The sequence below is a fragment of the Monodelphis domestica genome, chromosome 1 (genome assembly GCF_027887165.1).
Source record: "Monodelphis domestica isolate mMonDom1 chromosome 1, mMonDom1.pri, whole genome shotgun sequence".
Classification (NCBI taxonomy): Eukaryota; Metazoa; Chordata; class Mammalia; order Didelphimorphia; family Didelphidae; genus Monodelphis; species Monodelphis domestica.
The window spans coordinates 73,049,512-73,066,379 of NC_077227.1; the positions used below are offsets into that span (position 1 = coordinate 73,049,512).

General features: G+C 35.9%; 1 protein-coding gene across 2 annotated transcripts in view; it reads left to right on the forward strand.

The window, feature by feature from the left end:
• WDFY4 (WDFY family member 4) overlaps positions 1-16,868 on the forward strand; it is a 371,719-nt gene that overhangs the window by 14,143 nt on the left and 340,708 nt on the right. For both annotated transcript variants that reach the window (XM_056800705.1, XM_007478602.3), the window contains exon 2: positions 11,384-11,637. In XM_056800705.1, coding sequence (XP_056656683.1) covers positions 11,401-11,637 — 237 coding nt within the window. In that variant the 5' untranslated portion in view covers positions 11,384-11,400. The remainder of the gene's footprint in view (positions 1-11,383; positions 11,638-16,868) is intronic.

The following is a 16,868-nucleotide window of genomic DNA, read 5'->3' on the forward strand; positions in this document are numbered from 1 at the left end:
TCTATAGGATAATGCTGAACATATTGTTGTTCTTATGTCTGACTCTTTGTGACATCTTTTGGGGATTTTCTTGGCAAAGATGCTGGAATGATTTGCCATTTCCATCTCCAGATCATTTAAAGATGAGGAAATTGAATTAAACAGTGTGAAGTAACTTGCTTAGTCTCACACAGCTAGTAAGAATCTAATGTTAGATTTAAACTCAGGTATTACTGGTTTCCAAGTCGGTGCTCAATCCGCTGAGCCACCTACTTACCCCCATCCTCAAGATTATAAAACTGATAAGGAAGCATCAGCCTCCATTAATAGAAGTTTCCTCATCAGGAATTTCCTTTAATTAATGAAATCACAGCTCCAATTTTATCCTAATTATTATTATTTTTAAGAAGAAGTAATGATATGGTGGAAGATTCATGAAGGCCTGAATTTGGGAGTAAAATCTACTATTTCCTGGTTGCATAATATTGGGCAAGCCATTGGCCCCTTCTGAACCTCAGTTTACTTCTCCGTAAAATAGTTAATGCCTGCCTACTTCTTATAGATTTGTGAGGAAAGCACATCACAAATGATCTAACATTAAAAACCCTTCATTACTTATTCCCTTCTTACCTTTCCTGGCTTCTTCTTTTTTTTTTTTTTAAATATAAACCATTACCTTCTGTCTTAGAATCAATACTGTGTATTGATATAATACAATATAATATAATGTAATTGTCATAATTATAATATATAATAATATAATACAGAACAGTGATGGTTAGGCAATAGGAGTTAAGTGACTTGCCCAGGGTTACACAGTGAGGAAGTGTCTGAGGCCTCATTTGAACCCAGGACCTCCCACCTCTAGACCTGGTTCTCAGTCCATTGAGTCAACTAGCTGCCCTCACCTTTCCAGCCTTCTTAAGCCTTCCTCCCCTCTAAGTACTCTGCCTTCCAGCCACACTGTCTTTGTGTCCCTCTTTCCAGGAATGTTCTTCTTTCTTACCTCTCCCTCTACCTGGCTTCCCTGGCTTCCTGCAAAATCTGACTCAAATCCTGCCATTTACAAGTAAACATCATTTAAAAATCCTTACCTTCTGTCTTAGAATTGATACTGAGCAGAGTACTTGTAAGGACTAGGCAATTAGGGTTGAGTGACTTTCCCAAGATCACTCAGCAGCTAGGCAGTGTCTGAAGTCATATTTGAACCCAGATCCTCCTGACTCCAGGCCAGTTAGTAAACTTTTTAAAAGCATCTACTCTGTCCCAGGCACTGTACTAAGAACTAGCGAAAGCTGTCCCCTTTCCCATCCATCCACCCCAACTCACTGTATCTCCTTGCGGTTGCCATTCCTTTGATACTGCTATCCATTTACATTGTATATAGTTTGTTTGTACATAGTTATTTGCACATTGTCTCCTCTATTAGAATGTGAGCTCTTTGAGGGGAGAGATCATGCATGCTCTTGCTCTTTTGTTGCTCTTGTTTTTTTTGGCATCCCCAGTGTTTAGAGCACACACAGTGCCTGACATAGAAAATGCTTATAATAAATACTGGTTGGCTGACTCCTGAAGAGTTATGTTCTCTGCTCCAGTCGTCCTTTTACTTGTCATCCTTTTGTGGAGATTACCTGAGGATCTCCAAGGTCTCTTCAGCAGAGCCAAAGCCCTACCGAATATAATATAATGGAATATAATACAAACCCAATGATCAAACTATCTGTTGATTGGTTCTGAAGACCAACTTAAAGTCAGGGAATCTCAATAGTTTGTCCGAGGCATGGCGAATTTTTCAGCCACAAAACTTATTAAAAAACATTCCTCTGCTAAATCTCAGAGAATTTGTGATTTGCCTCTGTAGAAGTCCTATCCACGCCAATTTAATATCAGATCTCTGAAGAACTGAAGAAAAATGGCTTGGAAATGCGAGCTATTCTTGTCATTATAACTCTCCTTTTTAAATAGGGTTTACCCAAGCATCTTGGGTCTTCCAGAACCTATGAGTGGTCATGTAAGCTTCATTAACTCTAGGGGAAGAGAGGCCATGAGTTTTTAGACATTGTTGATTAACTTCTGCTATTTTTAGGAAGTGGGTACAAATTTGGCATGCCTGGCCAACTTTCATTTCAAAGAAATGTTCTTGTTTTGACAAGATGCCTACATTTTTTTGTGCTCATTTCCTCTTCTATAAAGCAAATTGTGGGGTGGGGGAAATGTGTAGAAATGGAAAGTCAAGAGAAGTTTTTATATAGGCTCATTGCAGAGAAACAAAGAACAGCATTTCTCATGGGCTCCTGTGAACCACTATATGGAAGGGTTCTTCATAGCTGTGAGGGGGAGAGAACTTCTTTTTCACTGATATCAGAAAATCTGACTGTGGTTAGGAGCAGGATTTAATGAATGCTACAATGATTTCAAGTGTGATAATAACCAAGTCAAGGTAATGGGAAATAATCCCTGTCCTCCAGGCTTTTTCATTTCCAAGCAAAACAGTAAAAATAAAAAGCAAAGCCCATGATGATTATCTATTTCTACATTAACTTTATTTTTGAACCAAATTTCATGGGTGATGTGTCCCATACTCCTAAGGCTTAATCAGGCACGTGGGGTATACTGGGAAGACAACTGGTTTTAGAATCAGGGCAACTGAATTCCACTTTAGACACTCATTTAATTGAGTGTGTGACTTTCACTTCTTTGGGCTCCAGTTATTTCATCAGTAAAGGAAGCATACAAATAAATGCTTGTTTACCCACTGGCTGAGTGACTGCCTACCTCCTACTGTAAAATGATCCATACATCCTCAAATACAATATAGACACTGGCTGCTATTTTCAGGGAAAGTTGCATTAGGCTTTGGCCTGTCTGAGCTTGCTCTTTGACTTGGGGTCCATCGGGTCCCTCTCCTTGTTTTAACTTCAGTTTGAGGCCAGTGATTAAATTGGGCAGGACATTTAGTAAGTAAACAGGAAGCCTTCCTGCTATTCCCACTTAAAACCTAGAGCACGAAACCTTTTTCTTCAAAAGAGTCTCTTCTCCAAAGATGTCCGAGGAATTTGCCTTCTTCCACTGATGTGTGTGTGTGTGTGTGTGTGTGTGTGTGTGTGTGTGTGTGTGTATACATATATTTTAGCTTTAACTTTATATAGAGAATCATATAATTTTATAGTTAGGTAAGGATGCCTTAGAGATCATTTTCATCCAAACTCATTATTTTTACAAATTCAACTCAGTTTGATTGAATGTGTATTTATTAAGCATTTACTTCATCAGGTATTCCTGGAATTGCAAAGACTAAAATGAAAATAATTTCTGCCTTTAAGGAGTCCAGGGAGAAATGATATGGACACCAATAAATAAATACAGGATAATAATAAAACTGTTTAACTGATTTTGTGTAGAAAAATACAATTGACTGCCTGAATTATTCACTTCTCAGTCCAATATTGTGATGGCATTTGGTACAACCAAGTCTATCTGTGGGTAAAGCCCTTGAATCAAGAGAAGTGCCAAACCTCATCCTTAGACTCCTTTCAATGAAGATTTAGGGAGACATTCCACTTAATTTATCTTAATGGGGGCTTGGGTAGAAATAGTTTGTACTCGGTACTGTATTCTCCCCAGCAATTTGAAGAAGTGAATTGGTGGGGTTGATGAATGTGGTGGCCATGCTAATGTGTTACTGAGTCAAGAAACATTGATTCAACAGAACTGAGTGCCTAGGTCCTTCATAATGTAGGGAATGTTTTCCATATGAGTTAACCAAGCAAGTCACGTTGAGCCTGCTTTTATAACCCGCCTTCAGAATGGAAAAGAAACAGATTATTTTAAACTACACACTGAAAAATGAATGTTTTTATTATTTATTCATTAAATTTACAGGCTGTTCCTACCATCAGGGCCTTTGGGCAATTTGCAACCATGTATATTACAAGGAAAAAAAAAACTTACCAAGAAAAAGATGCAGTTTCTGCATGTTGAGCTTTCTATTTGAAAACATATATGGTGACACATAGTGACAGAAGAGGAAATCGATTTTTATCTTTAATTTTATCAAACTGCCATTTGCTCATGGCTTAAAGGGCATTAGAAAAAAGACTGTAATAGATTTTCATCTTTCATTTGGATTTATTCTGCATGAGAAGTAATTGTGTGTATTTTTTCCTCCAATACCAGTTCAGGAAGAAGATTCTTAAGGTTCTAGAGATAAGAGTTTGTTAAATCATAGACCTTGAAATTCTTCTTGACCACCAATCACTTTGTGGAAAATAAATGAATAACTAGACCATCATTTGAGAACTGTACATTTGGAAGGAAATTTAGAGGCCATCTAAGTTAACAATGACCCTCTGAAAAAAATTCCCTTTACAATATTTACTCTCTTCCCGAATATGACTCCCTAACTCCCAAAAGGCTGTTTGCTTTTTGGCCAATTTTAATGGATAGAAAATTCATTGTATCTCAATCCAAACCATACCATCTTATATCTTTTCTCTATTGGTTTTGGTTCTGCCTTCTGGAGAAATTAAAAAGAAATCTAATCCTTTTCCCTATAATAGTAAAAAATAAAAATAAAATAACCCAAACCTCTCTTCCTCCTTCTCCTCTCCCACAACTGTTCACTGTTCCTAATTTGTTCCTCATATGAAATAGTTTCAAGATCCTTTATCTTCCTTAACACCCCAGTATTCACATGCTCCTATGAGATTCATGTTCATGATATTCCTATCTATCTAGTGAATGGTGGAATGACATTGGATTTGTGATTTTGTTAGTATGGGCAACTTCCACTGTGTAAACTCCTTCCTCCAATGCATATTGGCAACTTCCCTTTACCTTATAGTCTTAAAGAGGTGCTTGAGACATTGAAAAATTAAGGGCATTGCCAAAGTTCACTTAACTAGTATTTGTCAGATCAAGACTTGAACTCAGGTCTTCCTGACTCTGAGGCTAACTTTCTACCAACCATCTGTAAGATATTTGCATGTGAGCATGTCTAATGAATAAATGTGACTCAAGTATTATGGATAAATGTGATCTGGAATCTAGTCTATCTCTGTGGAGAGTAGGAGGAGGGCCATCCACATTTAGCTAGTGTCAGGGGAGGAACCCCCAATATTGGAATAGGTGATAATCCTTTCAAGAAAGCTAACAGGCTAGACATATATTTCACTGCTACCCTACAAGGTTTGCTAGTCTAGGGTTACAGTTCTAAGGGTATATGAACAAAACAGGTTCCCCCAACACAGCCATCTCCCACAGAAACCAGAAGCAAATAATTCACCTTTTGAAGAGGAATCTTTTGGAATTTATCGAGGCTGGTCCTCAGACAACAACTCTTCATTCCCTGCCTTTGACTTAAAGCATTGATTCAGCATTCAACATATGCCAGGCTTGGGTTCCAAACCTTGGGTAAACTGAGAAAGGCAAAATCAGTTCCTGCCCTTAAGGAGTTCGTATTTTAATGAAGGAGACGGCAAGAAATAACTAAACATATGCAAGATATATAGAGTAGAAAAGAGATCCCCTGAAAGGGAAGTAGCTGGGGGAACCAGGAAAGGATTATTGTGGAAGATGGGATTTGAACTTAGTCTTAGATGGAAGCCAGGAAAACTAAAAGTCTGAGATGAAGAGGGAGAGCATTTGGGTCAAGGAGGCAGCCATGCCTAGATGTGTTGTTCTTGTCTATGAAACTGTATAGAAGAGTTCTTGGATGGAGGTAAAGCATAAAGAGAATGGAAAGGTAGGAAGAGCTATGTTGTGAAAGCTTAAAGAGAGGACTTTATATTTAGTCTTGGAGGTAATAGAAGCCCATTGGAATTTAATGAAGAGTAACATTGTCAGATCTACTCTTTCAGAAAACAACTTTGAGATTTGAATGGAACATGAACTGGAGTGAGGAGAAATTTGAACCTATGTGGCTAGAAAATGGCATTTAGAGATCAAAGTTGAACTGGAAGATTTGGGACATATACACTTACTGGCTTTTGTAGCTTCCTGAAGTTAGATTCTGATGCATAAAGGCCACCCTTTTATCTGGTATCCTGTGGAATAGAATTGTTACCCATGATGAAAAAAAGGGCTGCTTTGTGGTTGGCATCACATGACGTAGTTACCAAACATCAATCTAAGCTGCCATTTAAACTCTGAAATGACCAAGCTCTGTGTTTGCCCAGAGCTAAAAATAAAGTATGATGAATCCCTTCTGTTGTCCTAGTCACAAGTGGACAAGCAACTTGTCATCCTATCTGTTTCTTTCTTTTTTTTTTTTTTTGTGATGTTGACAGCATATTTGGCCTTTGGAGTTTGCCTTTGGTAACTGTTTATTTGGGATTTTTTTCCCTTCTGATGTAGACTCTAGTGAAAGACATCATGATACAATGACAAAAATCTGTCTTTGATTGAAAGAACCTGAGTTAGCACTCATGCTTCCTACCCATGATTCTGGGTCCACATTGGGTTTCCTTGTCTGTAAAATATGATCTCAATATTTGAATGATTAAACTCATAGTGTTGTTGAAAGGAAATTATTATGTCAATTTTAAAGGGCTTGATAATGTGAATTTACTATTATTATCTCTACTATGCCTCCCTAAGAGTTAGTCTTTGTACTTTTCTACCTTTAAAGCACTATATAATTGCTGTTGTTGTTCTTCTTATAACTGCCCTTCCTATTCTTTAATGTCAAGAATAGTGCCCCCCCCCAATCCCAGAAAATGCCACCATAATAGCAGTACACTGAAGTGGCCACTAAATCTTGATTTTGCTGATGTTCATTGCACCAGGGCCAAGACAACCAGCTCGTCTCAGTTTGCTAATGGCTAAGGAGCTGGTTTTTGGAGAACAGTGAAAGCAGTTGTTAAAGGGGTTGTTTTACTTGAGTAGAAATTACATCGTTGGAGGTGGAGAGAAGAAAGAGGTGCCAAACACTTGGGGCTTCTGCCAAATAGCCCTATGTCTAGAACTCTTTTTAAAACACTCTGGCTGCTTTCTCCATTCAGATTACAAAGCAAGTCAATTAATAAGATAAAAATATAGTAGAATTTTGGCTTCTTTACTCTGTGTGTAATTTGGATTTGTAGGGTCATTCCTATAATTTCATATGTATTCTTGGCCATCATGAAAGACAATGTAGACGTTAAAAACATGAGGAATTCTAAGCTTGGTTAAAATAGTAATTGGTTATCTGGTTCACTATTTTGTCTGAAGTGCATTTCCCAGTCTTTGGCTGTCCCCCATTCTGTAAGGCATTCTTACTTTATCTCCACCTTTTAGAATCCTTTATTTTCTTCCAAACTGTATTTAAGTAGTAGTTTATACATGAAACTTTCCCTGATTCCTCCAGCAACTAGTGTCTTTTCCCATAAATTGATCTTGTATTTATTTTGTTTGCATTTCTATATAAGCTTATTCAGTTACAGTTTTATGGCACACAATGATCATTACACAGTAGCCACTTGGAAAATGCTTTTTCATTGATTTTTTAGTTCAGTCAAGAAAATAGTTTCCCTCATAGAATGTGAGCTCCTTGAACGCTGACACCAGGCCACAACGGCACCTCCCGTAACAACTGGAGTCCCATGCCCCATGTGCCACAAACTCTGCGCCTCAGTCTTTGGACTTCAAAGCCACATGAGGGTACATCAATAGATGATAATAATGCACAAAGACAATAGTCATTCTCGGTCACCGAGAGACTACCACTAGGATGACAAGTACTGTTTTGCCTTTTGTCTTTTTATTCTGTGTTGCCTGTCATAGTTCCTGACACATAGTAGGTACATAATCAATATACTTACTAATTCATTGAACATAACACTAAAGACAGTTCTGTATGGATTGTGATAACTTCTCTTTGTAACTTAGATTATTAGCAACGTAGAGCTGGAAGGAATTGTAGAAACTCCAAGCCCAAACCCTAGCTTAATAGAGGAATCACTTCTATACCATCTAGCCCAAAGGAATGTATTTTCTATAAATTTCAACAACTTGCTGTGTATCATCCATTCAATTCAATTAATATTTTGATAAAGCACTAACTCTCTGCAAGATATTAGTTCAGATGCTGGAAACACAAAGACAAAAATCCATCCAAAATGCAAATTAATATAAAATTATTTTCTCTTAAAAATAATTTATTAATTTTGAATATTTTCCCATAGTTGATTCATGTTCTTTCCCTCCCCTCTTTCCTCCCTGTTCCCTGAACTGATGAGCAATTCCACTGGACGATACATGTATCATTGTTCAAAACCTATTTCCATGCTATTCATATTTGTAATAGAGTGACCTTTTAAAGTCAAAATCCCCAATCATATACCATCAAATCATGTGAATGATCATATGTTTTTCTTCTGCATTTCTACTCCCACTGTTCTTTCTCTGGATGTGGATAGCATTCTTTCTCAATATAAAATGATTTCAAGAGGGAGAGAGAAGTAATCTCTTGGAAAGAGTGATTGGAAAAGGTCTTAAGTAAGGGACAACTGCTACAATATGTGAAGGAAGCTAATAATTATGTGAAGAGGAGGAAAGCCATGTGTGCATTTTATATCTGGGGAATATTGACTCTGGGGAATAGACAGCCTAGGAGGCCTATTTGATCAGATAGGAGAGGTAAGGGAAGTAATAGGAAATAAGATTAGTAAGTTTTCCTTCCAATTTCATCTAAAGTCCTTCCTTCCGATAGAAAAAATTTCCTGGATCTCCTTAATTTTAGTAATTTTCTTCTGACATCAACTCCAATTTATCCTGTTTATAACTTGGTTGTATATGGTGGATCACATGTTGTCTCCCCATTATAGTGGAGTTTCTTGAGGGTGGGAGCCATGTTTTTTTTGCCTTTCTTTGCATTTCCAGCACTTAGAACAATAGTGGGCACAGTTGACAATTAATAACTGCTTGACTTCATTTGACTAGCTGGAAAATATATTGGCAGTGGGGGAAAAGGTATGAAATTTGTAAATAGTAGGCTAAGTTTTTTTATTTTATCCTAAAGGTAGAAAGAAAATTCTAAAGTTTTTTTTTTAATAGTTGAGTGATCTTGGTATTTTAAAAATCTCATTCTTTCATCTATGTGAAGGATAAGTTGGAAAGAAGAGAACTTGGAAGGAGGGAAAACAATTAGGAAGTTGATGCCATGGTAGAGTAGTAAATGAAGTACTAAATTGGGGTACAAGTTCTCTGATCAGAGAGAAAGGAGATGTGGGAGATGCTGTGGAAGTACAGTCTATAAAAAATGGTATTTAGAATTTGGAATCGGGTTGGGCAAGGAATGTGGAAAAGTAATGATCAGGATTGGCCAAAACTTGTACCAATTCACAGGGTAAGAAGTTCTATTGGTTTATTACTAAATAGCACTTTTTATTGAATTATAAAAATTATACAGAAATTATAACATTTCTTCCATGTTTGGGGAGTTCTCTGGTCTCATTAAGCTAGGCACTTCATCCTAGGGTTCAGATTATAACTCATCAATACCTTCTCATTTGGTGCATTTTTTATAACCTACAAACAATTGAAAAAGAGGATATTATATGAATCTTTCAGTAAGTTTATTGTCAGGAAAAGTGAATATTATAAAAATTAATGTTTTGCTATAATGAATTATATTCAGAAAAGCGTATTTTCAGCAATTGTTAGCAAAAGATTAATTTTTTGGTGGTCAAGGAAACCTAACCTATTTCCCATCGACTCAGTTTATTAACATTTGAATTTTTTTATTTTGTGCTATTTTCTAGGAAGTTATTTCTGTGAAAATTGAGGATTGAATATATATATATATATATATATACATAAAATATCACACATCTTCAATATCTACATATGTAAAGATACAGATTTGGAATATATTTGAATATATGGATTGTATATAGTATATATTAATATATGTATATTCATGTGAACATATATAAATGTAACTGATAAAGGCACATACATGTATGTATATATGCTTATGCATATATACATAATTGAATAGATACTATCATTAGAATTGTATAGTATGTCCCATTTTTAACTTTTAAAAAACTAGACTAAAATTCTGGGAGACTATATATGTGGGTGTATATATATACATATGTGATAGCTGATATTTGCTATATCTATATTATCTCATTTGATTTATACAACCTTATTGAGAGTTGGTTCAATTATTCATATTTTACAAATGAGAAAATGAATGCTCAGTGTCCTGATAGAGAATGAGGCAGGATTTGAATCCAGGTTTCTGTCTAGCTCAAATTCAGAATTCTATTCCCTGTGCCACCATGTATACACATATATATGTATATATCTGTATGTAATATATACAACTGCATATATTCTCAGACATTACAAGGCTTTGTAGTAGATAAAAATCATTTTAGGAAAGGCGAATGGTTCTTCTAGGAGGCTCAGGAACTGCCTTAAGCTGTATATATTAGGATGGCACAGATGAATGACCAGAAACTATCGATGTAGAAGAATAGGCTTGCTTAGCTTACAAGAACACAATTGTTGATTACAGAGTAAGGTTATCTATTGAGATATTGTTCAGGGAATGCCCTTTCTTCCTAACTTCTCTTTTTAGATCAACATCTAATCTTTAATTTCTATGAACTTGGGTCTTCCTCATTCCAAAGTTCTCTCTCTCCACTCATCCACAGTAACAGTTTTATCCTGTTACTCTTAAGTGGCAGAATAATGTAATGAATGGAAAGTTGAACTCAATGATTGACCCCAATTCTCATCCTACTTCTGATGTATTGGTATTGTAACTTTGGGCTTGTTATTTAACCTCTCAGTTCCCTAGGCAGCTCTTTATGACTATGTCACAGAAAAAGTACCAACTTGCATTGGTGTAAGAAGTTTCCTAACTTGGAAGTTTCCCTTCCTAATGAAATAACAAGTCTGGTCTCTATTTCTGCTTTGCTTCCAGGATTACAAAAAACAGTGTTTACCTTTGATTCTTATAGCTGATATCATTTTTACTTTTCATGCCTTTAGATTCTTATATTCAAAATGGCTCTAATGTCTCCTTTGTGATTTTTACAAAGCTTCCTTTCAAGTTAATTATCTAGTGAAGATTCCCTTGGAGGTCAGAGAGACCAGATGGTTTTGAATATGAGAGGAGGGGGTACAGTACAGTGAAAGAGTATATTAGTTCCAGACTAAGACTGTGAAAGGAAAGAAGCTAAAATAAAAACCAAGCTTGTAAATCTAACATTATTATTATTACTATTATTTTATATTTGTTGATATTGTTCTTTGCCCAGCTCTATTAACTGTTTAATTTCATATAATTAGAGATAACACATATGTAAAGTCATACTGAGTTAATACTATAACTATTAAAGATTTCTGAATTTTGAGGCCAGACAATTCTGAGACAAGATGTCAACATTATTTTTTTTTTTCAAAATAGGCCAATTGAACTGAGACATGGATAAAGAAGAACTCTTAAAGGAGCAAAAGGATGTATATAACAGGACAGATCAAGAAGCAAGCACTGGGGATCTTTTGCAGCCTGAAATTCTTCAGAGAGGGCATCCCCAATGTCCCACTGCCCTGTGGGAAATGTTAGAGAGGCAGTTTTTGGAATATGCACAGACAGCCCCTTTCCTCAACCCAGAGAATCAACAGAGGACTTTGTTGCGGCTTCTCCCTCTGTTTCTGAAGGTTGGTATTCTTATTTTTGGAACTGGATGAGAGTGGGACTGGGATGGGTTTAGAAAAAGACACAAAGATAATTTCTGAGAGCTGTAGTCCCCAGGATACATATATGTCATCCATCAAGGATGCCTACCTTTCTGGAACACTCTAAAATGTATCTTTTTATGTCAACCTTTTGTCTGAGTATTGATTTGAGGGTTGTTATTGGAAAGCCATGGACTTAGATATAAAGCACTTTAGAGTTACTTTAGCAGGTGCTATTAAAACACAGAGTTGACAACAGGAGTTGCTCCAGCATCTTAATGTCTGACCAGAAAAGCTTCTTTAGTAAAAAACAAAACAACACAAAAAAACAACTTTGGTTAAAATTCACTTAAGAATTGGCAAAGTATAGAAGGCCACAGATATATGAAAATCCAACTTTTTATTGGAATATGCAAAAGTTATTCAACATTTCTGGAGTTTAATAAATATTAGCATTATATAGGCATACATACTCTAAATCTTATGATCCTTTAAGCTTGGCAAAAGACTTTAAACTCTTTATAATAATTACTTTATTATCTCTAAAATATTTTAGAAGTATCTGGGCTACTCTTTCATTTAGTAGATCAGAAAATTGAGGCATAGAAAAATATCTGAAGCAATTAAAGAGCTGAATCCACAAATAGATTCTAATTCCAACTTCTAGGATTACTGATATGTCCATAATACACCAAATCTAAATTATTTGTAAAGTAGATATTTCATATTTTGTCTTTTTGAATATTTTTTTTCCTAATGGTGGTTTGGAATTTCAGAGGACTGAAAGACAGCCCATGTTTAGTCTCTTTATCTAATATAATGTAATATATATATATATATATATATATTAATGTTTAAAATGGATATTGGAAGAAAACATATGCTCTACTTCTTCCTCTACCACTTTTTTTTCTGGTCCTGAGAAATGGAACAATACTTGTAAATACCAAGAGAGACTAGCCTTGAACAACAGTAATATGGCTTCAAGAGTTGTGAGGCAGTCAGGATTAGCAGCATTTTCTATTTAAAGGTAGAAATAGAAAGGTGCTACCCTTCCAAAGGCACCAGGCTGAGGGAGAAAAATAAGTTGTGCAAGCATGAATATACCATCTTGTCAGGGGGAGGCACATTACTTCCTGTGTGTGTCCATCTCCATAATAATAGTTACCCCAGGATGAAGTTTCTCTGATGTTTCTTATTCACTCAATATGGCAACTTATGAGCCTTGCAGTGTCTACGTTTTCTCTAGTCAGTCAGAAGAAAAAATGAATTCAAAGCAAAGGAATTTAATGAAATAAAATTTTCAATAATACTTTCCCTTCCACAAAAACATAGGGCATAGTGTATACATACAATCAGGAGAGAGAGTGAGCATGCATAGGGCTCATACTTAAGGAAGCATGAAAAGGTAGAAGGACAATCTGTACCTAAAAGATTGCATGAAAATGTCTTCCAGTGATGTTAATTTGCTGTTTTTTTATAGATTTGTTCCTCATTAAATGCGGAGTCTCAGCTTAGTGAATTGCTCTACTGGACCTGTTTTTTTGTTTTTTTCCTTGAGTATGGCAGTGTTTCTGCTATGTGTAGCATTTCTTCCTTACTGGGTCTTCAGTCTGCTAAGGTATAGCACTAAAACCAGTAAACTTTCAATTCTTTAGTCATAGCTTTCACATCTTGTCAATAAAATCCAGAAAAAGTGATTCTGTGGCAATATTAGGTTTGTACTTGTCTAGTCCTAGGTCTGGTCCAAAGATCAAAACTTTCTGTTATAGATAAGTACCTTAGGTTAACTACTCTTGTATATTCCCAAGGTCCTTTCTGTCTCCAATAGAAATTAATTTAAGCCATAATAAAAGGCAACCTAAGTAGACAGGGTCAGAATTCTTGATCCACCCAGTTATAAGATAATAGAGTCATAGGTTTAGAGCCAGAAGAACTCTTAAAAGCCACTGAGTCTAACCTCTTTTATAGATGAGAAAAACTGGGGTACAGAGCAATGAAGTAGCTTGACCAATGTCAGAGAACTCAAAATAAATGAAATGGGATTCAAGCCCCAAAACTACTCTACATTTCTTATCTTTAATATGTATATTTTTCAATAGTTAAGCCTCGTTTGTTTGGTGCTTTATTGATGCTTTTGCCAGTGAAAACTCTTAAACCTCCTTATAATATTAATTATAATTACAAACAGACTGAAGGAAAAAGGCAGACCTAGGTTGTTGAAATATTGTCCTCAGTTTTTAGATATACCTCATCCATTCTGACTGTTTATATTGGTAATATATTTCCTCCATGAAGTTTGGGGAGAGGGTAATTGAGATCAACTATCTTCTCCTTTATTTATATTTTGAAATTTCTTTCTTTTCTGGCTGCCACTTCAGATAGAGATATTCCTCTATCTGAAGTCTGAATCCGTAGTAGTCTTTTTGGTGTCAGAAACAAGTTTCAAAGATTGTTTGGATATGATGGTATGGTACCCAGTCTAAGGTCATTAGGTCCATCTTAAGGTTACAGGAATTAGAAAAATAGAGATGAGTGACTATTCTACAGAACATGTGTGTGGATGTTACATGGAATGGCTGCTGATTTTTTGATTTGGATCAGATTTTAAAAGTTGTGTCTTCCAAAACTCACCCGAAACATGATTTTCTTGTACATTTCCAAAAAGTGGTTATCCAGTCTTACTTCCAGGACTCACAGTGGATGAGACTTCATTATTCCCTCAGATATTTTAAATTTTTGGACAATATTATTGTTACAAGTTTTACTTATATATTTAGCATCCTAGTATTTTCCATCTGTTCTCATTCTACACTCTGAGACCAAGCATTGTAAGTTGGTAAAGAGTCTTTTAAAATCCTTACATCTTTTAAATATGAATTAATATCTAACCCCTTCTCCCCAATTTTGTTACTTTTGTTTTTTGGATATTTATCCCATTAAATTTCATCTTGTTAGATTTATCTTATCTTTCAGCCCATCAGTAATAGATCAAGTTAGAGGGGACCTCAGCGACCATGTATTTCAAACTTTTCATTTTGCAAATTAGGGAATTGAGGCCCTAGAAAGTTGAGTGACTTGCCCAGTGTTGCTCATGTAATAAGTATCAGAAGTGGGATTTCCATCTAGATTCTCTGACTCTTGAGATAGTATATCTTCCACTGTACATAGGATCTGACTCCACCATCTATCATATTATTTGTCCCTCTCATCTTTATGCTAAGCGAAAATTTGCTAAGAATGCCATTTGCATTGGGTTGACTAGAATGTTGACTAGAAGAAGCTTGAGTGGGAGAATCCTATGAAATACCAACTAGCTAAGATGACACCAATTATATTAATTTTTTTAGTCTAATTGTACAATTCTCCAACCCATAGCTCTTTATCTTGTCCAAAAGATATCTCAGGATAATTTATTAAATATCTTGGCTTAAATCCTGATGTGCTAGATCTATAGAATTGCCCAAAGCTATGAATCCAATAATACTATCAAAAGTTGAAAATAAGGTTGGTCAGGTCTGACATCTATACGTAGCTCACATTGCTTTCTTTGTAAGTGTTCACAAATCAGACAAGTCACAAAACAGAATTAACTGTTTTCAAATTCTAATCAGTTGTCAAGATCAATCTTTCATTTACCAGTATATCATTTGAAGAATTCACCTTTTCCATCTTTCTGCAAATGGGGACAACATTTGTTCACCTCCACTTCTAAAGTATCTCTCCTATTCTTTAATACTCAGATACTCTGACATATATTATAAGCTATTCCACTTGACACTCCTCAGGGGAAAGTGGGTGCTTTTTATTGTTGCTTCATTTTTTTTTGGATTCAATTCCTTGTTCTCTATTTTTGTTCCATTATTTCAATCTGAAACTCTTTCATAAGAACAAACAAGAAGAAGCAAAATTAGGACTGAATAGATTTACCCTTTAGTATTTATTATACCAAATTACAGTAGCAATGGAGTACAAAGAAAATAAATATATCATATCCATATGCTTAGGTCAGTGGGTCATGATGCATCAAAGATTGCATATTTGTATTTCAAAGCTAGACAAGCACCTGCAATCATTAAGATTCCCTGTACTAAGAAGTGGTGGTGATGAGGGATCATAGAGAATTGGAAGGGATCTCAGAAGTCACATACTTCAACTCTTTCCTTTTACATAAAAGGATGTTGAGTCCCAGGGAGACTAAGTGACGTTCCCAAGATCACATAGTAAGTAAGCAGTGGAGATTGAACTTAAACTCAAGTCCTCTAACTCCTGAGTCAGTGTTCTATTCATTGCACTACATTGTTTCCTTCATATCTTACTTTTTGATAATACTTCAGAGATCCAAGATTTCATTGGGGCTGGCACTTATTCCATTGATGAAATTTCATGGTGTCAAATGGTTGTGAGTCAAAGGGCACAGATTTGAATCCATTTGTTTCTTTACTATTCATGTAACTTTAGGCAAACCCCTCTCCCCTGCTCTGGACCCCTGTTTTTTTTTTTAATCTGTAAAATCCACTATTGGACTTGATCTCCAAGATTCCTTCAAACTCTAAATTAATGACTCAACAGTTCCATTCCCTTGAAATCCATTATGATTCGTTGTGGCCAAAAGAGTTCACCTTCTAGAAACAACTCTCCCTGGCCTTTGCTACACTGATCCTCTGATAACAGCCCATCTCTGGACCTGTGTTTGAAGTCATCCCAGGTTGGGAGGATCTGCTGAACTTGCCCCAGAATTTCCATCACCCCATATCAGCTAAACAGTTTAGAGGGGAACCCAAAAATAAATACTTTGTTACTTTGAAGTAATAAGAGCATTTTTCATGTGTGGCTTACAAAACCAAAGTCATATTCTATGTTTATTCCTTTTAGAGGAGGCAGTGTGCTTTAGTTCTAATGGCATCTGCTTGGCTATTGGTGCTTGACTTCTTTATTAAAGGATGGGATAGAAAAAGAGCTAGAGCTGGAGTGTGAGACCCTGGATTAAAACTCCTCTCTTGATCTGAGATTTCTCAGCTGTAATTTGAAGGGGCTGGATCAGATGACTTTTGGCACAGTGGATTGAGTTTTGGATTTGGAGTTAAGAAGACTTGATTTTGAATCCTACTTCAGACATTTACCAGCTATCTGGGCAAATCATTAAACTTCTCCCTGTATTCATTTCCCTTTTTGTAAAGTAGGAATAGTAATAACATCTATCTCATGGGGTT